General features: G+C 36.1%; 1 protein-coding gene across 2 annotated transcripts; it reads right to left on the reverse strand.

Annotated features, from left to right (window-relative positions):
• Positions 1–528: 528 nt before the first annotated feature.
• LOC129245011 (putative inorganic phosphate cotransporter) lies at positions 529–22162 on the reverse strand. Of its 2 annotated transcripts, none has more exons than XM_054882955.1 (4): positions 21915–22162; positions 8547–9217; positions 3616–4143; positions 529–826 (listed from the first exon to the last, which is right to left on the reverse strand). In XM_054882955.1, the coding sequence occupies exons 1-4, from the start codon at positions 21967–21969 to the stop codon at positions 626–628; spliced, it is 1455 nt and encodes a 484-aa protein (XP_054738930.1). In that variant the 5' UTR covers positions 21970–22162; the 3' UTR covers positions 529–625. The 2 variants fall into 2 exon arrangements, with proteins under 2 accessions (XP_054738930.1, XP_054738929.1); XM_054882954.1 differs by lacking the exon at positions 21915–22162 and adding an exon at positions 9318–9409.
• Positions 22163–23695: the final 1533 nt, after the last annotated feature.

A 23695-nucleotide genomic window follows, 5' to 3' on the forward strand; every position in this document is an offset into this window, starting at 1 on the left:
GTCCGACTTGATGTCCTTCACCTGGTTCCCTTGCATACAAATTTTATCAACGATGTGCTTGTATTAAAAAAAATGGATTTATTTTTCAGGAAATGAAATGGCTGAGAAAATACCTGTCCAATGAAAGAAGTCTGCATCGGTCGAGATTTGACTGAGTTATTACAGTTTTCCTTAAACCTATGGTCCTAAAAAGTCAAAAATATCATCGAAAATCTCATTATTTTAATCCCGTTGAAAAAATTTTAATCTTAAACTCTTCTAACATCTGAGGTTATTTTTTGGAAAATTTCTTTTAAAAACTAATTTTCTTAAAAGAAAAGAACTCGATTTTTGGAGGAATTGAGCGTATTCGGACAATTTCGGCACACCGTCGCAACTGCAACTGGTTATGACTGTGGAAGATAGAAGTCGTCAATGTTCAGTGAAGGCTTTCGCTCAAATGTGCGAGATATTGATTAATTTGAGGTATATTTTTGATTGATATTTCCGATATTCTTTCTTTTGATATGTATACATACTGTTTTGAAATAAAGTATACAAATTTTTATTTTTTCGCAATGTACGAATTAGTACTTACTAAATTAGTTCTTACATTTCTAATCATAAAATCTATGTTCACTCGGGTTTACTCGGCAGACTCGATAGTTTGTTCTATGCTCGCGATTTTGGACGAATCTATTGCTTGTGTTGTTGTAATTTTGTTCAAATTGTTTGGATCATTCCATGGTTGTATAGTTGCTTGGCCAAAAATAATGAAAATCGCGTTGCACACCAAATAAATACCAGCCGTGATGAAGAAAACAATGCGCCATTCACTGGGCTCTTCCTGTGATGCAAAGAGAAGGAACAAAAATAAGAAGGATTTAATAAGAAAAATATTTGAACAACGTTTAAAGGATATATCAGGTCAGTCCATAAGTTCGTGCGTATTTTACCCATAATTTCACTTTTGTACGATTTTTGCATACAAAAAGTTATGCGCGGAATATAACAAGTGATTTTAATCGCGGATAGAAGCACATGTTGTTAAAAAATAAAAAGGAATCTTCGAACGCGTATAAGAGGCATATTTTGTATTTTTTTTATAAAAGTGGTAGAAATGCGACAACTGCTGCTGCAGAAATAAACACTGTTCACGGAGAGGATATCGTGCGTGAAGGACTGCGCAAAATGGTTTTCAAAATTCCGAAGTGTTAACTGCGTCGGGGAGGATGCCCCGCGCGCTGGTTGTCCTGAAGTCTTTAACTCCGACGCCTTGCTCGAACTCGTGGAAGCTGAGCCAAATTTGACAGTCGATATGATAGCTCAGAGGTTAAATTCATCGCAGCGAACAGTTCACAGGCACCTGGTTCAGTTGGGAACGGTTTCAAAGCTGGGAAAATGGGTTCCGCATATAATTTCCGGCGCCAGCCTTCAGCAGAGAGTGAATGTGTGTTCTCAGCTGCTGTAACGGCTTGAAAATGAAAGTTTTTTTTAACCGTATCGTTACTGGTGATGAAAAATGGGTCCTTTACAATAATCCTGTCCGCAAACGCCAATAGTTAATATAGATAAAGATGAAACACCAGAACCGACCCCTAGAGATGGTCTTCACCCCAAGAAGATTCTGCTGCCTATTTGGTGGGATATGGCCGGTATTGTTTATTATGAACTTCTGGAACCAAACCATACGATAACTGCTGATTATTATTCCCATCAGCTATCAAACCTGAATGAGGCACTTAACAAAAACCGACCGTCTTTAGTGAATTGACGCAAAGTTTTGTTTCACCACGACAACGCAAGACCTCAAGCCGCAAGGCAAACATTAGGCAAGCTGAACGAGCTCAGATGGGAGCTAATGCCGCATCCACCATACCATCCGGATATTACACCTTATGATTATCACCTTTTCCGTGGACTTCAAGCCCATATGAGTAACCAGAACTACTCCTCAAGAAAAGCTATATTAGGGATATCGAAGCGTATTTTGGCTCCCAGGACAAACATTTTTTGAGCAGGTAATTAAAAATTTGCCTAAGCGTTAGGAAGCCGTTGTAAATAATGAGGGAAAATATATTATTGATTAATAAATACTTTAAACATCTTTTGACGTGATAACGTCTTATAATTCGATTTAACAGGCTGCACGCACGAAAAAATTTGTCGTTACCTTGCTCATTGCCGTTACCTTGCTCATTGCATTGAATGAACTGCAAGCGAAAGCGCGGAACGAACGACAAAGCAAACAAAGCAAACGAACGGCAACGTTCGACATCTTGCTCTCTCCTACTTAAGTGAGCGTATATATGTATGTATGTATATGCGCATATGTACATGTATAAATTCACGTATTTGTATTTGCATATGCCTTCTTATTGATTATTATTAATGTGATTTACTTGAAGAATTTAAAATAAAACCAAGTTTGTTAATAATACCTGTTGTTTTAATGTTATTATTATTAATTTTTTTATTATATATGAAGGAAAAAATGTATGGTAATATTTACCATATACCTTATAAGATATGTTGTCTATACTAATATTATAAAGAGGAAAACTTTGTTTGTTTGTAATGAATAGGCTCAAAAACTACTGGACCGATTTTAAAAATTCTTTCACCATTCGAAAGCTACATCATCCACGAGTAACATGGATTATATTTTATTTTGGAAATAGGGCTCGAGATATAGGTCAAAACGTGGACCCGGGTAACCTTCGGATGTGTATGTACAATATGGGTATCAAATGGAAGCTGTTGGTGAATGCTTTAGTCCAGAGTATTTTTCATGCCGCTCCGTGACTAGGGTCTCGAGATAGCGACCAAAACGTGGACCCTAGAATGTGTTTGTACAATATGGATATCAAATTGAAGCTGTTGGTGAATGCTTTAGTACAGAGTATTTTTCATGCCGCTCCGTGACTAGGGTCTCGAGATATAGGTCAAAACGTGGACCCGGGTAACCTTTGGTTGTGTATGTACAATATGAGTATCAAATGAAAGCTGTTGATAAGTGCTTTAATAGGGGTAATTTTCATACCTATTGATGACTAGGGTCTGGAAATATATGCCAAAACGTGGACCGCCGTGTCTTTGCACCGAATTAAACCAAACTTACACACATTGTTAAGTAGGTATTGAAGATGATTTCCGTATAGTTTGAATACCTATTGGTAGATAGGGTCCCGAGATATAGGTCAAAACGTGGACCCGGACAACCTTCGGACGTGTATGTACAATATGGGTAGCAAATGAAAGCTGTTGGTGAATGCTTTATGATATGTTATGTTATGTTATGTTATGTTATGTTATGTTATGTTATGTTATGTTATGTTATGTTATGTTATGTTATGTTATGTTATGTTAAAGTATATTATGTTCTGTTAATGTTAACTCATTCTCTATATCCATACAAAATATCTATCAAACAAATAAAATTAAAATTTTTTTTTGAAAAATGCAACCATTCAATCAGTATTTTCTTATGACGTTATCACGTTAAACTATCGTCAGTAAACCGACTTTACAGACAACCTCTTTTTTATTAATTTTAAACCCACCTTTAAATAACGCACGAACTTATGGACTGACCTGATATGTAGATGTATAGTGTATTATTATTTTTGCCTTCACCTCATTTACTACGATGGCGCCCACAACCAAAGGTGCAAATATCGACGACAAATTCGCCACGCCATTTGAAATGGACATCATTGGGCCGGCGAAATTCGGTGAAAGATCCATATGATTCACTAAATACCCACAGGTAGCGACTGCATTAAAACCAACACCAATGGTAAGCAATGTTATAGCCTCTATACGCTTTTCACTCGTCATATAACTCACGCCAATTAGGCAAGCCATGGGTATATATTGACCAATGCTATTAAAGAGCTTTCGCGCTGTTGTTGTGCTCAAAATATTTCGATTGATAAGCATATCCGAAATGGGACTAATGATCAAGCATAACGCCCACATGACGAAGTACGGTAAAGCCGATAGTAATGCATTCGAGGTGACATTCAGTTTAAGTACGGAGTCCATATAGGTAGGAAGTTGGGTAAGTAATGTGTAAAAGCCCCAAGTGAATCCCGATTGAGCAGCTATAAGGCCATAGAAGGGTGCTGATGTGAAGAATGACTTCCACGGTATGGACAAGCCCTAAAAAAAAAAATAAAAATAATTATGTATCTATGTAATTTACATATCTTTTTTTGAAAACAAAAAAAAATCTTGTTGGTAAAGCAATTAAAAAAAAAAAAAAAAATAAATAACTGGCGCGTACAAGTGTTTTGAAGACTTGCAGAAGTAGTCGGGTATAAGTGAATAAACGATTTGTGGTATTCTCTTCTGTTTTCAGTTTTGTTTTGTGTTTTTTTTTTTTGAGTTCTATTCAAAATTTATAAAAATGCACAAAAATAAATTCGTTTGGAGTAGTGAAAAAACCCATTTGTTAATTGAAAAACAAGAAAGTTCTCCTGAATTAGGACACGTGCTGAAAAAGGCTAAGAGAATAAAATTAAAAAAAAATGTTTTAAAGGCAATAGCCAATGGCATAGACGCACTCGAAGAAGAGGTCAAAAGGAAATGGCACAACCTCCGAACGCAGTTTGGTCAAGAAGTAAACAGAGAAAAGAAAAAAAGTGGCCAAAGTGCTGATGATATATATGTTAGCAAGTGGGAGTTTTACAATGACATGAAATACATGACGTCATCTCATGTTCTTCAAGTAATGTATTTTGGAAACTTAAATCTACGCGCCGCAGCACCCAATTTTTCACCCAACACTTCTTTTTTTTACCACAAGACATTATTACACTGTCATTCGTAAAAAAAGTAAACTACTTCAAGCTGTACTCACATTGTGTGGAAACACGTCTGCAATTTCTTGCAGCAAGTTCGTCTGGATAACTTCTACAAACTACTTCTGGAAGCAGACTTCCGCAAGTTTTGGTTTGAGTGGAAACACTTCAGCAAATATTTGCAGAAGTTCTTCCGCAAGTGACTTGCTAGTGGACACACGGCTTAAGGTCGTGAAATATTGGCATATTGTTTGTATGTATTTAGATAAGTACGCTTTCACAACTAACTTTTTGTTTAAAGTTCTCTATTTCCACAATACTTATGTATGTACTCGTATATAAGCATTTTCAATAATATGCGACTAGACAATATTCAAATATTGCAGAAACCAGAAACCAAATGTACGTCTGATAGATGCTCGGGTTTTTATTCATAATATAGGGATTTATTGTACGTTCTCTGATATAGGTATGAAACTTCAGTATTGGCAACTCTAGTACTGTTTAAATTATTTTTATAACATAACGGTAAAATTTTTGATGGTGAGAAAGTTAAACAGGTATTGCAAAATTTGAGCCGCCTTCGATTATTTGCTCTTTTACTCGATTTAAGTATAAAGATAAATTTGTTATTTTTATGACACACACACATATATGTATATGAGCATGGAAGTCCAATTTTTCGCATTACATTTGTTCTGTGCCGTATTATTATTTAAGACTCATGTTATTAGGCCCCATAGTGTTGTTACATATTCCAGTCTATAGAAAAGCAAATAAGATCCACTTTTTTCCAAGTATGATATAACATACTAATAAAGGGTGATCAATTAAGAGGAGTTTTTTTCATTTGCGTTTTTTTTACAGATCGCGCGCGAGTTGTGGCAAACTGTCATCGTGGATTTGTTGAACAGCGTTTGGCATTTCATCATGGAAAGACTCACACCGCAACAACGTCTACAAATTGTTCAACTGTATTATGAAAATCAGCGTTCTGTGACAAATGTTTTTCGTGCGCTTAGACCGCATTATGGTCAAAAATTTGTTCAGCGATGAGGCGCATTTCTGGCTCAATGGTTACGTCAACAAGCAAAATTGCCGTATTTGGGATGAAGAGCAACCAGAACAGGTTCAAGAGCTACCTTTACACCCAGAGAAAACAACGGTCTGGTGTGGTTTATGGGCTGGTGGAATCATCGGTCCATATTTTTTCAAAAATGATGATGGCCGCAACGTAACTGTGAATGGTGCTCGCTACCGTACCATGATATCGGACTTTTTGCTACCTGAAATTGAATCTAATGATCTCTACGACATTTGGTTTCAACAAGACGGAGCCACTTGCCATACAGCTCGTGAAACAATGACTTTATTGAGAAGTCATTTCGGAGAGCAGCTGATTTCACGTTTAGGACCTGTGAGTTGGCCACCAAGATCTTGTGATATCACACCTTTGGACTTTTTTCTTTGGGGATTCGTGAAGTCCAAGGTCTATGCTGATAAACCAGCTACGATTGAAGCTCTGGAAGCCAACATTACGCGTGTTATTCACGACATACCAGTCGAAATGCTCGAACGAGTGATTGAAAATTGGACCTTCAGAATGGACCACCTTAAGCGTAGTTGCGGCCAACATTTGAATGAAGTCATATTCAAAAAGTAAATGTCAAAGAATGTCCTTTCAAATGATAAATAAAGGTTTTGAACATAATTTACATTTTTGTTTTTTTTTTTAACTATTGAAAAAAGCACCTCATGATTGATCACCCGTTACAAGATTACGCAGATTAAAGCGAAAATCGGAGAGTAATTTTACTGCATAAGGACACATCACTTAAGATTTTCTGTGAGAGCAAACACCAAGATCGCAACACCAATGCAAATTATATTAGGCTAATGTAAACAACGAAAGAAACCGGAAAGGTGGAATTGAAATATTTTTTTTAAATTTATAATTAATTGGCGCGTACACTTTTGTTTAGGTGTTTGGCCGAGCTCGTCCTCCTATTTGTAGTGAGCGCCTTGATATTGTGTTTACACTCGGAGGGGCGATCGCTATTAGAAACAACTTTTTCCATCATTTTGCTTTTTCATGCACGGAGATTCGAACCTATGCACTCCCGAATAGAAGTCACGCCCCAACCATTCGGCTACGGAGGCCGAATTTTAATTAATTTAATTTTATTAAAGATCATTAATATTAACTTTAATAAGAGTATTTTAGCAACTGTTGGGTCTTTTATAAATTGTGTGTTTTGCTTTCGACGTGATACATACGAGGTGTGTTCAAAAAGTATCGCGAATTTTGTGTTTGTTTCACAAATTATTTATTTATTCATTAATATCTATTTTGTTCCCTTCAAAGTAATCCCCATTTTCTCTCTTTTTTGAATCTTGTTCAGTTCCTCCTTCGATGCCGTCTTTATCTCGTCAATCATAGCGTAGCGTTGTCCTTTCATGGGCCTCTTCAGTTTCGGGAACAAGAAAAAGTCACATGGGGCCAGATCTGGGGAATACGGTGGCTGTGGCATCATTAGTGTGCTGTTTTTGGCCAAAAAGTCGCGCACAAGCAACAATGTGTGAGCAGGGGCGTTATCGTGATGCAAGAGCCAATTTTTGTGCTTTCACAAATCCGGGCGTTTCTGGCGGATTGCTTCGCGCAAATTGCGCATAACTTGCAGGTAAAATTCCTTATTGACCGCTTTACCCTGTGGCAAGAACTCATGATGCACAACGCCCTGCAATCGAAGAAAACGGTAAGCAAAACTTTTATATTCGACCAAACTTGGCGTGCTTTTTTCGGTCTTGGTTCGTGCGGCAGCTTCCATTGAGATGGTTGAGCTTTGATTTCCACGACATAACCGTAAACCCACGATTCGTCACCAGTTATGACCCTCTGGAGCAAATTTGGGACGTCGCGGACAGAGTCCAATATCTCATTAGCAATGTTCATGAGATGCTGCTTTTGGTCGAAATTGAGCAGTTTTGGTACGAATTTTGCGGCGACCCGTCTCATGCTCAAATTATTGAAAAAAATCGAATGGCATGAGGTGCTCAGCAACTTCTCTAACGGGGACTAGACGATTGGCCAATACCATTTTCTTCACTTCGACCGGCACGCTTTTCGTCAATAACATCTTCTTGGCCTTCTGAGACCATTTTGTACCACCGATAAACGTTGCTTTGGTCCAAAGTAGCTTCTTCGTATTGCACAGTCAACATTCGGAATGCAGCCGCGCACCTAATTTCGTTTTTGACACAAAATTTGATACAGGTTCTTTGATCCATCTTTTTGAATAGGTGAAAATCGAAGACGAGTCGAAACACGTGCAAAAAAAGCAGCTGTCAACAATATACAGAACATTCAAAATGCCCGAACTCGTCGGCATGAGTGAAAGACATGAGTACGAACATATCGCCACAAAAAAATCGAGTATACGTAACTTGCGAAAATTAAAAATTCACGATACTTTTTGAACACACCTCGTATGACACAAGTCCTCGCATTAAGTGCTTTTGACCTCTGGCAGAACTCGTTCCACTTCTGCAACAATTGCACATTCATTGCAAAGCAAAGAAACTGCGCTCGGAAGTTTTACTATTATTTTCATTTTTGGCATCTATAACAAACGATTTTCACTATAGGGGAAATTCAAAAAGTCGCTTGCTTGTTCATCCATTCTCGTATTACTTGAATTGAAATACCGTTTTGTTAATTCTAAAATTATTTAAGTAAGTAATTAATTTCTATTATTAACTTACCTCGCTCTCTAAACCACCGTTGCCGGTAAGCCTCTCAATATATGCACGCTCCTCTGCTGATATCACTTTAGACTTTTGTGGACTATCCACACCAAAAAATAAAAACAAAAGTGACCAAGCCAATGCCAGTGCGCCAGAAATATAAAATACACCCGGCCAACCCATACTGGAATCGAATATAGCACCACTGGTACCCAATATAATAACCGTACCCAACTGCGCTCCCGAATATACCGATGTAGATATAAAGCTACGCTCCGTACGCGGCACCCATTTGGCTAGCAGCGTATGTATCGAAGGATATAGGGTGCCCTGCATCATACCAATAAAGACACGAAGTGTACACACTAATTGCCAACTACCGCCAGATGCGGCCCAAGGATGTAACAATGTTATCACAGAACCCAACACTGTGGCAACGCCCAGCACCATTTTGCCACCAAAACGTTTGGCCAGTAGTCCCGAAGGCACTTGTGCCACGACGTAACCCCAAAAGAAGCTACTTAATATGAGCGATTTTTTGGAGGGATCCCAGTCATAGTATGAAGCATCAGCTGAGGGCTTTGTCATTGGCACTATAGCGGCGGAAATATTCACACGCAGAAAATAGCCGAATACCATGCCAAAGAACATGAGCAGCGCCTGAACATGCCGCACTCCGAATGCGTTCGCTGTAAAAATACAAATGAATATAAATTAAATATCCATGAATTTAAGGAGTTTATCTAATACGTAAAAATATATTTTAGTTTATAAATAATATTTATTTACAATCTTTTTTTCGACGTATTTGTATGCTTCCCTTTAGCCGCACATAGCCAGTTTTAAGTAGCAAAGGTGTGCTCTCAGTGCTCAAAATGTAAACCATTGTTCTTGCGGAAAACTTAGCGAACCACTATTTACTCTAGTTGGCCTATTTGTGTGTGTTTATATGAGTATGCGTGAGTTTATATATGGTAGGTGTATATGTATTTAATTACAAAATAACTTCCAGAAACTGTGATCTCGTCGGGGCTCGATCCTGTTGTCGTCTGACTTTGAGTAATTTCATTTTCAGTTTTTATTGACCGCACCAGGTTTCAACTTTTTATTCAATTATTTTATATAATTTTATATATTGTATTCATTCATATACTAGGAATATGCATATGTATGTACATATGTGTGTGGCTGACTTGTGCTAAATAGTTTGTTTCCATTTCATGGAATTGAAAATACAAATGACTAAACTCCGTAGGGTACAAAAGCAATAAAAGAAAAAAATTGCTAAATTATCACTAATTGTCATACATACATATATGTGTAGTTATGTGTATTTATTAGTAACATTGCAGAGATTGTATAATTCCGAAGGCACACATATGTCCTTAATTATGTCTCAATTGATAACGACGATTATTTCTTTAGTGAGTATAAACTCAAATTGCAATAATTCATTTTTATTAAATACCGCCAAGGTCAATGACATTGATGCCTCATTTGTTTGCTAGTTGCATGGTGCTCTTGTCGTTAATCTTTTCAATATCTTTAAATTTTACAATGCTGAGTTAACTCATCTGAAATAAAGGGTGTGCCAAAACGGACTATGGATCTACTAATTAATGCAATGCGAAAGGAAATGTGGTATCTTGTATAGGAAAATCTCAATTAAGTATACATATATACATATGTGTGAATTTATATGTATCTTTTATATAAATATAGTTTGAAAGAAACTTCAGCACATTGTCAACGTTTTGTTCCTACACAGTCAACAAATTGTTTTGGTAATTTAATTTTCGTTTGCATCGCAATTACTATTGATGCTTTCCATTTCAATTCAACCGGGCTATTCGGGTCATGTTCTTCGATTTCGATGAAACTTAAATATGTTGCTCTCTGGTCAAAATAATGAGACACGTATTTTTTTATTCGCCCGAAAACAATTTTTTTTCAAGAGTTATCGGCAATTTTGTTTTTCGGCTGAAACTCGATTTTTTTTAATTATATAAGAAAAAAATTTTTTTAAATGCCCATAACTTAGTCAAATATGAACCGATTTTAATAATTCTGGGTTCAAAATGATCGTAATTACTTACACGAGCGGCTTCATGTAGAAACAATTGCAAAAAAGTAGTTGAAAATTTTTTATTTAGCAAAAAAGAAAAAAAATTGAAATTTTTTCGAAATTCAATATTTCAAAAAGTGTATTTTTTTTTGTTTTATAATTTTTTTCAAATCAAAAGGACATCTCAAACTTTAATTGAGCTGAATGCCTAGTAGCTAAAATGAGTTGTTTTTGAGTAATGAATTTTTGAGTAAAAACCTTGTTTCGCCCTTTTTGTTTTTTGCAAAATAAAACATTTTCAACTTCTTTTTTGCAATTGTTTCTGCATGAAGCCGCTCGTGTAAGTAATTACGATCATTTTGAACCCAGAATCATTCAAATCGGCTTATTTTTGACTAAGTTATGGGCATTTAAAAAAAAAAATTCTTATATAATTAAAAAAAATCGAGTTTGAGCCGAAAAACAAAATTGCCGATAACTCTTGAAAAAAATTTTTTTCGGGCAAACAAAAAAATACGGGTCTCATTATTTTGACCAGAGAGCAACATATTTAAGTTTCATCGAAATCGAAGAACATGACCCGAATAGCCCGGTTGAATTGAAATGGAAAGCATCTATTAGCATTTTCCCCTGGTATTTTAAGCTTTTAATAAAACAACAGTGCTGAAAACAATTACATACACAAGCCGGCCAATAGATTTTTTTTGGTTTTCTTTTTTAATGCGTAAATTATGATGATATACGGCGGCCGGCGTAGCCGAATGGGTTCGTGTATGACTACCATTCGGAGGTTGACAGGTTCGAAACCCCGTTCACGAAACACCAATTTATAGAAAAAGTTTTTTGTTTTTAATAGCGGTCACTCCTCGACTGACAAGTGTAAACTTCCGAGTGTACTTCTGCCATAAAAAAGCTTCTCATAAAAAACCATCTGTCATTCGGGGTCGGCGCATTTGTTGCGTATTTACAAGCTGCAAAAATACAAGATATCAAGTCAAGGAAGTCGGTATACCTATTTTAAATTTCGAAACACCATAATTTATTTTTAACTATTAACGATTTCCTCTATAAGTAGCGTAGGAGAAACCAACATTTCACATTCAGAAGCCAGAACCAAAAATTGTCAACCGGTGTTAATAAATTTATCGATGTAGCGATATTATCTACTCTTTCGAGCTTGACTTTCAATCCGTAATTAAAAAACGAAATTACCCATACAAAATTTTTCTCCCAGATTATTTTATGATTTCAGATTATAAATATACTTTTTGCTGTACAACCTTGTCTTTTCTGCGCTATCGATAATTGTTATCACAAATGTAGGGAGAAACATAAAAGTAAAACTAAATAAAATGGGCGCCGGCAAAGAAAAGAGATTTGTAGACATAACATAATTCGAATACAATTTTTGTCAGATATTATTAATTATGCATTAATATTATATTGTAGAAAAAAGCGCATGTTCATTGACGCTTTGCCCTTTATTGCTTATCATAAAATGTAATATCGAAATTCGCATGCGTATTGCTGCCCTAATTTGTTAAAACCTCAGTAGATGCCGTTTAGGGATTTCCTCCAACTGTCTATTACTAGCAACGAATTGCACATTTAAAGCAATAGTTATTCTTTCCCTTGTCTTGCTTTCGTCAATAATAATTAAACAAACCTAAAACACTGAAATATTTCACCAAACCAATTTCTATGAAGTAAAATCTTTCAAAAAAGTCTTGACAGCTGGTTGGCAATTTTGCAGCTAATCTGCAGCTAGATTATTTTTTGTGAATTTATTACTAATCACTACACATGTGAACGCCCTTTTAAGGCTTGTAGAGGAAGATTTATTTATAGCCTACTGTAAAAAAGTAGTATTCTTGGAAACGATAGTTCTGCTGATGAGGAACTGTTAGACAATACCAATTTTCCGTTATTTTAGCAAAACAATGAATTTGTGTTAATGTATCCTACGAATAATTATAAACTTAATATTTTTTTTTATGATAATATGACTTTTTTTGGAATGTGATTAATGCTTCTTCTTCTTCGTTAATACTGCTACTTTGCATTATACTTTTTGAACACGGTTGACTGAAACGTATCATGCCACATGGAAAGCAATTGAATGAAACTCAAAAACAAAGAATTTTACACCTTAGAAACAGTTGAAAAACACAATCGCATTCTCGCTTGTGAAAAATAGTTATTAAAACTCGTTGAGTCTTGGGATGAAAAAAAGAATAAGCGCTCAAGGTGTTCTTTCCACGTTTCTGCGACCACAAAATGTGCTGCGCTTAAAGAAATGTCTGTCACCGAAACTTCTTCATCTCATCTAGTAATCAGACTGAATTTACTGGGATACTTTAAATATAAAAAGTGAATTTCTAACCAGCTTTAAAACAGAAACTAATTAAAGCAAGATTTAAATTCGCGAGAGATGTTGTTGAGGAAGGAACCATTTGGAAGCACGCCATCTCGAGCGATAAAAAAAAATTCGGTTTGTATGGCCCATGGGGATATCGTTACCAATGCCACGATCTACGGTAAGAAAAGCGGATCTGGCCAGCATTAAAAATGAGTCCAGACCGGAAAAAGCTTTTGGGTCTGACAGAATGGCGGCTTTGACTTATCAAGACACATCTTCTTCCCTTTATAATGCTTTCCGCAGATGAATAATTCACATTCCAGCAGACCGACGTACTTATTCTTGTCGTAAAAATTCTACAAAAAAAATGTTCAAAGATTTTAGTATCCCAGTTTTATCATTGGCAGCCGTAAGCCCAGACTTGAGCCGCAATAGACAAGATGAGTTTTGACAAGAAACATTTACGATGCGGAAAAGCCGAACCTCGTTCAAAATGTTCATCGTCGATTACTGGTCATCGTCAGAAATAAGAGGCGGCCTAATAAATAATAAGTAAAAAAAAAAAACTGAAAAATAAATGAATGCTGAAATGAAAAATAAATCAATATTGTTTTTTGTTTCTAAAATCAATATACTGTATAAGTATACCTATTACTCTTATTAAAGATTTAGAATCATTTGTGGTTATAATAAAAATGCAGAAACAAAGTTGCGTTGAGTTTACTAAAGGCTGATTTTTTAAGAGCTATAGGAAAGTTTTTCAAAAAACACAGGTAAAATTCAGAAAAATGCATGAAATACACGATAGTACAGTCCATATAATTTAATGTTTAAAGATTATTTCATGCAAATGTTGACCGCGACTGCGCTTCAAATGGTCCATCCGCTTAGTCCAACTTTGGCATACTCTTTTCAATGTTTCGGCCGGTATTTCACTTATAAATGCTTTAATATTGTCTTCCAATTGTGTTAATTGAAGCAGGCTTGTCTGAATAGACATGTGCTTTAACATAGCCCCACAAAAAATAATCTAAAGGCGTTATATCGCACGATCTGGGTGGCCAATTGACAGGTCCCGAACGTGAAATAAAATGTTCACCGAACTCGCATCTCAACAAGTCCATTGTTACACGTGCTGTGTGGCATGTGGCAACGTCTTGCTGAAACCACATGTCATGCAAGTCAAGCTATTGCATTTTGGGCAAAAAAAAGTTGGATATCATTTCACGGTAGCGCTCACCATTCACAGTTACGTTACGATTCGCAGCATTTTTGAAGAAGTACGGTCCAATGATACCTCCAGCCCATAAACCGCACCAAACTGTGACCTTTTCTGGATACATTGGTAGCTCTTGCAATTCTTCTGGCTGATTTTCACTCCAAAATCGACAATTCTGCTTAGTTACGTACCCATTGATCCAAAAATGAGCTTCGTCGCCGAACACAATTTTTCGATAAAAAAGTGGATCTTCGGCCAACTTTCCAAGAGCCCATTCACCAAAAATTCTGCGTTGCGGTAGGTCGTTCGGCTTCAATTCTTGCACCAGCTGCATTTTGAAAGGCTTCACACCCAAATCCTTTCGCAATTGCTGCGAACGGCGATGAATCGATAATTGATGGTCATTATTAACACTGACCGATACAGCTGCGATATTTTCTTCAGTTCGCACTCTACGTAAGAGTGTTGGTGGTTTGATGTCCAATAATGTAAATTTGGTACTAAATTTAGTCACAATAGCTCGAATAGCCGCTTCAGTGGCTCGATTAAACTGACCATAAAATGGAAGAAGCGCGCGATAAACTTTCTTAACAGAACATGCATTTTTATAATAAAACTCAATGATTTGCAAGCTTTGTTCGTTTGTAAGACGATTCATGGTTAAATTATAGACCAAATTGAAGATGTTTGACAGTGAAACAAAACACGAAACGTGCATCAGCTGTTTAAACCAACTGTTTAAAAAGATAACAGCTAAAGAATCACCCGTTATAATTATACGCTACGCTGTATTTTCATTAGAGAAAATCCCCACCACGTGAGTGTAATTTTTGTACCACCCTTGAACACCCAATTCAATACGTTTCGAAATGTCCAACTAAACTTGTTATCGAGTGCCATAATCTGAAATTGAAATTCTCTATTACAATAAAATTCAATTGATGACAAGTATGACTAAAAACTTGGGAAATTAATAATATGAAAATGGGAGAAGTGGCTTTTTTTATAATAAGTACCTACCCACTAACATAATAACAAGAACAAAAAGTGCGTGTAGCGTAGTACACATAACAGAAGTGAAACTTTCAAGGCAGACAAAGAAAGAGGGAAAGAGAATGAGAGCGAGAGAGAGAGAATATGGCAACAACGCGCACTACACCGAGCGTTTATCACCCGCACAAACGCAGGGATTCCAGAACCCCAACAGCGGCACAAATTACCGCAAGGCAATACCAATAAATCCGACGACGGATTGGATAGCACTTATAGTACGCACAAGCACTAGCCAGGAAACGGAAATAAGCGCCAAAAAGTAGGCACCAAACAAAACGCCAAAAAAGTCGGGACCAAAAAACGCCCCAAATAGTAGGCATCAAAGAAATGTAACGCCAAAAAGTAGGCACCAAAAATATATTTCCTGCAAGTTTGCACCAACAAGCAAGCGGCAAAAAGTAGGCAGTGTTATTTCTCACTAGAAATTAGCAACCACAAGGAAAAACTCGGGGAAAATAGCCTAAAGTGTGTCTAAGATATATATAAGGTACAGCTCTCTCTCTCTCCTTTTCCTCTACGTTATATCTTTTTTCTCTATCGCGGAACGAAAATGCCCAAAACGTTGCATGGCCTTGAAATTTGACTCTCCATTCTCGCTCGTCCATCGACGCCTAAGAAGTTTCACTTCAAAATTTCTATAATGCTTAGGCCCCATCTAAAAAGAATTCAGGTGTTCAAAATGTTGTTTCAGTTACAAAATGAGACACAAAATATTCAAGTCAAGACTTCTGTAGTGTTGTTGTGATAATTTTGCAACATCATGGCACATTTGCATTATGGCAATAACAATTCGATTTCTTTGTGTGGTTGTTTTTAGAATTATAATTTTGTTTGAGTCCAATGGCTGACGAAAACCAAGATAACAAGGTAGGGAAGGAAAAAATTAATTATAATTATTAATTAGCTTAAACAGTTGTGTACACACAAAACAAGTGAGAAGCGGTATCTACGAAAAATACAGCGCGGTGTACTCGAAAACGGACACAGTGCGTAAAATAAAAAAATGTTTTAAAATTATAATTTAAAATCGAAACTCACAAAATTAAAAACAGTAAATTAATGAAATAGTGGCGGTGAAAAAGTGTGATAAAAACATAAATTTGTGCTTAAGTAAATAAACAATACACTAAAATGCGTAGAGCTAGCGGCTCAAAAAGTGCGATATATATTATATATATTATATATATGTATTATATTATATTATATATATAAAGGGCCACAGTACTACCTACAAGTTTTTGCCCAATCAGAAGGAAAATTTTAAATTTTAAAAGCTCGTTACAAAAAAAAAAACTGTGAGCCTTAAAACATACATAAGTATATTGAAAAAAAAAACACATTCTAAGTGCCGTGTTGCCGCTATTAGTGCAGTTCTGTTAAAAAAAACAGAAACAGTGGAGTTCACCGCTGTTTATTTGCCGTTCGAAGTCCTCACGACCGCTATCACTGTCCGCTGTCCTCGCAGTTACGCCTATACTCACCGCTGCTCTCATCCCTGTCACTGTCGCTGCTTCTGTCGCTGCCATCCCGGAATGTCCCATACCATCTGCCAGAGGGAAGTTAAGGCATACAAAAAGCTTATACAGGTAACACGTGCGATAAATAGAAAGTTGTGGTAAAAAAAATATTTAATTTTTCATCACCCTTTCACTTTCATATATTATATTAAATATACATACATGCATATATATATATATATATAAATATATGTGTGTACATGTATATATACACTTATATACACACACACGTGCAGCATACTCCGCGAAAGTGAGCAAGGGTATGTTGGGATTGCGAATAAAGGGTGTGACGTTATTCGCGAAATCGTTAAAATAAAATATTGAATATAATACAGAACTTTTTTCGAACAATAAGTTCAATTAAATTAAAATTTATATAAAATAATTACATATCTCATTGTACACATTTGTACATTTAAATTCGTTGACAGTTCAGCACATTATTGAACGCTTTATGAATGAAAATCGGGTGGTAAATAAGGGACGTCGGACCCCAAATAAAACTTTTCCAAAGAAAAAGTGTACGCTAAGTGAAAAAAACCAGCAAACAGTTTTAGGTAAGTCTCCAGAAACTGTTCGAAAAATACTGAGGGAAGGTAATTTAAATTGTAGAATAGCTCTTAATAACCTTTCTGTAAGGGCAAAGAGTAGAAATTTACGCGTGGGCCTCTAAATAGAACACCAGCATTTTGGATGACCGTACTTTTTGCAGACAAGCTAAATATAAACTTATTTGGACCAGATGGTAGACCTTTTATATAGCGCGAGGCCAATACGAAGCTCAAAGCCCAAAATTTGCGAGCCACTATAAAAAACGGCGGTTGCGACGATATAGTTTGGACATGTATATCATAAAATGGAGTAGGAAATTTGGACTTTTCAAAAAAACATTAAAAAAAAATGTTTAATTAAAATTTCTGCAAGAAAATATTGTTCCAATCGCTAGAAAATTACAAATTGAAGATAACTTTCACTTTTATCAAGATAACGACCATAAGCACAAGTCACAAATAATACAAACATGGTTAATATAATATACATATGTATATGTCCCCACATTGTTGAAATTCTTGCACAATCCTCAGATTTAAACGTCAAAATAATTCGTGGTCGCTTTTGAAGACAAATATTAGAAAATATGACATCCCTAACAAATCTGATCTTAAAAAGGCGATATTTGAAAAGTGGAGCCAAATTAGATCAGTATACACAAAAAAATTGGTTGCTCTTTTTTAATTGTATCATTTAAGCTGCGGCGTGAGTTCTCTCGCTGCTTTTGTCTTTTTTTTTGCATTACATTGAAATGAGTGAACTCTGTTGTTGTATTTAGTGCTGAGAAATGAAATGAAATAAAATAAACAAAATATCTGCATATTCTGTTTTTTCATTTTCGCAAAATATTATATTATGGAATATAGAACACTTTATAAAAAAATCGTATATTTATAAAATAAACATAAACATAAACCTTTAAACATTAGCACTTTTTGAATAAAACAGGTCAACACAAATTTTTAATTAAACACCAGCCTACTACCTTGATCAAAAAGGTATAACCGCCACGTGACGCTAAAAGTCGACTTATTTGAGTTTGGTATTTTTTTGTTTTGGTAGGTTGCCACATCTGTGATTCACATTCGTACTAAAATTGTATCACCGTTGTTTGATATTTGTAAAAGTTACACTGTCTTGAGTAAATGTACCGGATATGTTTTCGATTTTTTACAGTTTTAAAAATGGCTTTGAATTTGCTACAACGATTTTGTTGTAAATTTTGCGCTGAAAATGGATGAAATGGTGCGAAAACCTTAGAAAAGTTGGGAAACTGTTTTGGTAATGATACTGTAAATAAAACACTCGTAAACGACTGTTCTGTTTGAAGGCTTCAGAACGCTGTTCTGGCATGAACGCTTCAGAAGAGATCGTACGTCCATCGAGGATGACGGTCGTAGTGGCAGGTTTCAATAAGTATGAAGAAAATATTATATTAATCAAGTGAAGGAAAATAACCGCAAATTAATCATCAGAGAGCTGACAGAGGACATAAACATTGCATATGGATGAGGTACGGTACACTAGACAGGGCTATTACATTCTGGATACTGTAGCAGGTTAAACCCCTACTTATCCAGAATCGACCTCTACTAATTACTAAAACATACTAAACATATGTTCGCCATGTGAAGGCACTCCGAACGACACTAACCACATTTTCATATGCCTCATCAAACCCTATCATCTAACACCCCTTTACTTCTGGACCCATCCTGTCGAAACAGCAAGTTTCATGGGCTTACCGTTAGATGAGCTAGACGAAGACGACCGGTGATCTACATAACACTTACAGGAATAAGTATACTGCTACAACAACAATATTGCATATGGATCTGTTCAGGATATTAGAGCTAATAATTTGCGCTGTGTTGCTGTAAAGTTGATCCTAAAGGACCTGAGTTTCATGCAAAAAAGTGACCGCGTTGATATCACCAAAGACGTGATTTCCAAGTCTGAATCCGATCCAGCCCCGGTCAGCCAGTTAATAAGGACTATCATTTCGGCCATCTGAGACGTTTATGTGAAGCAATTCACAAAAAAAAAGAATTTTTGGGAAAACCACCCGTGGATTTTGCCCCAAGCTTACACACCGTTGCACAGTGCCATCACCATCCGTGAATTCTTGACCAAGAACAAAACGAGTACTATCCAACAGCTAAAAAATCTTCTACGTTTTACCAGCCGAAAGGAAGTAATGGAAAAATCGAACGCTGACATATGGGTGTTCTAGTTTATGGAGAGTACTTTGACGGGGATAATATCACTTTTGACGAATAAACTTGTATTTTGAATTATTTGAATATATCCCGGGAATTTTTTTATCAAGGGTATATTTTTGCCACGGTTTTTAACGTACTAAGACTGAATCTGAACAAAATAACCCCAATAGTGCTTCGGGTTTTCGAAATATTTTGGCTTTAATGTTCGCAAAATATAATTTTTTACTATGTTTGGGTTAATTAATCCCATGATTGTTTTGTTTTTTTTTTTTTTTGTACTGTAGTAACAGTTTCTCAATGTACAATCTAAATCGCATGGGGTTACATAGCGTCAAATAAAAACTTCAGCACGTCAACAATCTATATAAAATTGTAGCTTGGTTGGCTTAGTTCTGAATGGCACTTAAATATTGTAGGTATGTGTAATCTTCGTCGAATTGGAAAGTTTCACTCACATCTGGTTTAGTGTTTCCTTGTTAAATTATTTGCCATTGGTGTGTCTACGCCTTATAGCGAACTAGCCAACAACACTTTTTTGATTACCTTATTTTTATTCCATGATCTGCTGGGCGATTATAACAACCGAAAATATCGAAATTTTACGAAATGTAGTTTTCATAGACACTTAAATTGTAGACGCTAAAAAGTGGGAAATGAAATTGGCTATTTCTCGGCGATCCCTCAAAGCGACTTTTACCAAAGATTTGAATATGCTTCGGTATAAAGATGCTGGTACCAATCAAATCAGAGGTTGTTGCAGGTGAATAACAAAATGGCTGATTTATCGGTAAGACGCATTTTTACCTCTCTGGATGTGTAAACATACAAAATACTCGGTTTTTAGGCAATCGACAATCCTCGTGTTCTTCATAAGGTACCACTCCAGGCGCAAAAAGTGACCAGAAGGCACGCTGTTTACTTAGAACATGTGATTGGGACTTACTTTTCTGAAATGCGGTAACCGTTATTGGCGAACGGTATTGGACCATGTTGAACGAGTTCTTAATACCAATGATATATGAGTTAGTATTGGAGGACATGTAGTTTACCAAAACGGATTAACGATCCACGCATAGTGAGGACCCATGGGGTTTTTGAAGAACACTTTTACAGGACGTTTCATTTCTCGATTAAGAGATTTTGGTTGGCCAGCAAGATTGCCTGATATAATGGCCCAGACTAAGAAAAGAGATGGTACGCCCTCATTTACAACATTCGCCCGGAAATCTAATATCTAACGACGGAAATTTTGACAAATATGAAGCAAAATGGCATAAAAGAAGCCGAAATCCACATCAACTCTGGTGGATACCATCAAATCGTTTTCAGATATCATTTCCAGAATTTGGGAAAAATTTAAATTATTGCTTCAAATACACCATCAAGAACCCCTATTTTTTTTAATTATTTTTGGAATTTTATATATATAATTGGCGCGTACACACTTTTTGGGTGTTTAGCCGAGATCCTCCTCCTATTTGTGGTGTGCGTCTTGATGTTGTTCCACAAATGGAGGGACCTACAGTGTCAAGCCGACTCCAAACGGCAGATATTTTTATGAGGAGCTTTTTTATGGCAGAAATAGACTCAGAGGTTTGTCATTGCCTGCCTAGGGGCGACCGCTATTAGAAAAATGTTTTTCTTAAGTTTCACCGAGATTCCAACCAACGTTCTCTCTGTGAATTCCGAATGGTAATCACGCACCAATACATTCGGCTACAGCGGCCGCCGTTTGGAATTACTGCAAGCGAAAATGGGATGTTTCTGCATACAGTATAAAAAAATATGCTAAAAGTAAAAATATGGAAAACATTTTGTTGCCCACTCTGGAAATGTATTTAATGTATTTATGTTGTTGCTTAATATTTAACATTTGAATGTAGCTATCTCGCACTGAAAAAACAAATGGTTCAAACTAATTCCAAAACACGAAAAGTTGACACAATTTATAACTTTTTTTGCTGTATGAATCCAACTTCTTCTGTGGTATTTAAATTTTGTTTTTTTTTTATATATTTTTAATTGAATAGTATTTTATTTTGTTTATAAAGCAATTATTTTGTTTACAACTAATAGCACCAATTTATTTGTTTTCCTGTTTATTTATATTAATTTGATGCATTGAGCTTATTCTTGTTGCAAAATCACTGCACTTATTATTAACAATATTTTAGGCTTACGTAAACATTTTTTATCTTTCTAAGTGTTTTTAATATCGCATTTTTTTGTTTGCTTTCTATCCAGAGTGTGCTTCTTCTGATTAAATACGTCTTTGTTTTAGAATTTTTTGTCTTATCAAGCAACTCACAATATTGCCAATTATTATGCCCATATAAAAATACAACATTTAACTCATTCCGTTTATGGATACTCATATCTTTAATATGAACATATCTTACGTTTTCCATGCTGGTTGATGCACTCTTCAATGCGTAGAGATTTTTCGGCACCCATTATCTCTGCGATTTTGTGTTTATAATGTTTGTATTGTCTATATTTATTTATAAATCTCGTTTTATTACTGGGCCTTCAAATACTTAAATTTTAAATGCAAACTAGCGATGGCGCAATTACTTCCAGGTTACTGTTACACGAACTTCCATCACTTAAACCGAGAGTGGGGAGCATCTGCTGAATCCGTCCCTAATTGGAGGTGGCCACTGACGGACTAAAATTCTAACAGTGATCTCGACTTCATTTATAACAACGATTGACATCTGTTATAACATGCATATGTATGTATGTACGCCTGTATTTATTTAGTACTCGTACACTTGTGTTTATATCTTAAGTACTTCAAAACTCACTGCTTATATTGCATCGCCTAATCGTTTCTTGGAAGGTGTGTGCGTTGAACTCGTGTAGCCAGACTGTATTAATATGCCCGAAATTAAAGCTCCCCCAAACGCAAAGCACGCGAAAAAATACCAACATTTTATTTTTGTATTGAAATTTTTTTTTGTATAAACATATTGTTGATTCTAAAAAACATATTAATCAAGGTAACAAATTTTCAGCAAGATTTATAAAAATTGGGAAAATGTTCCTCAAAACTTCAGAATTAAAAAAAATTGGTACACAGTTACATATCCCATTAATTATCCCAAATTTAGGTGGGTAGGGGAAATGGTTGAAGTGCCACTCTAGCACTCCTCAAGTAGCAGTGAAGCGCCGTTTTGATACCATTATGAGACCTCCAACAGGCAGATATATATACAGCCAGCAAGAGCTGTTGATATAATGGAGGAGATTGATTGGATTTAGGTTGGCGCACTGCCTCAGGTTGTCGAAGAAAGGAACGCCCAGTGACCTTAATCATCTAGTTGCCAAACACGGACATTTACAGAGAATGTGTTTAACAGTCTCCTTCACTGAAAGGTCCACACAGATTCTGCAATGGGGGTTAAATGGTAACCCTTGCTTTTCCGCATGTGTGCCGAACGTCCAGTGACCGGTAAACACAGCTACGATCTTTGTAATTGAACGGTGAGGAGCCCAAAGGACTTTCTGAGTCCTTCGTATATTGTATGTATTGAGGCCAAAGGGTTTTCGAAATAGCACATGAAGAAATGGAGCTCCATCTTTTCTGCGCTTTCCTGAGAAATAATTTGTACAGTTCTCCTTTAATAACTGTAGGGGGATGCCGATGGCCATGTACGAGGTCTCTGAGGCCAATTCAGTCCCTTTCTTGGCAAGATCGTCAACAATTTCATTTCCCTCTATGTTCCTATGTCCTGGAACACAGATCAGAGAAATGTTTGCAGTGGTGGAAAAAAATTATAAAAAATCATCGAGATTTTCTAACGATTTCAAGCTTGCACTAATTTTTTCTTTTAGTTCTAATAAATAGTTTAAAAGCAAAGACCAAGTTTTAAGTAGCGGCAAATTCCTCTTGAGTTTCGATAATTTTTTCCCCTAACGGTGGTGCGTATTTTCTTCCTATAAAAAGGAAAAAAAATTATAAAAAATCATCGAGATTTTCTAACAATTTCAAAATTCCACTAGTTTTTGACGTGATAACGTCTTATAATTCGATTTAACAGGCTGCACGCACGAAAAAATGTGTCGTTACCTTGCTCATTAGTGTTACCTTGCTCATTGCCGTTACCTTGCTCATGTGTCGTTACCTTGCTCATTGCCGTTACCTGGAATGAACTGCAAGCGAAAGCGCGGAACGAAC

This window comes from Anastrepha obliqua, chromosome 4 (assembly GCF_027943255.1).
Source record: "Anastrepha obliqua isolate idAnaObli1 chromosome 4, idAnaObli1_1.0, whole genome shotgun sequence".
NCBI lineage: Eukaryota > Metazoa > Arthropoda > Insecta > Diptera > Tephritidae > Anastrepha > Anastrepha obliqua.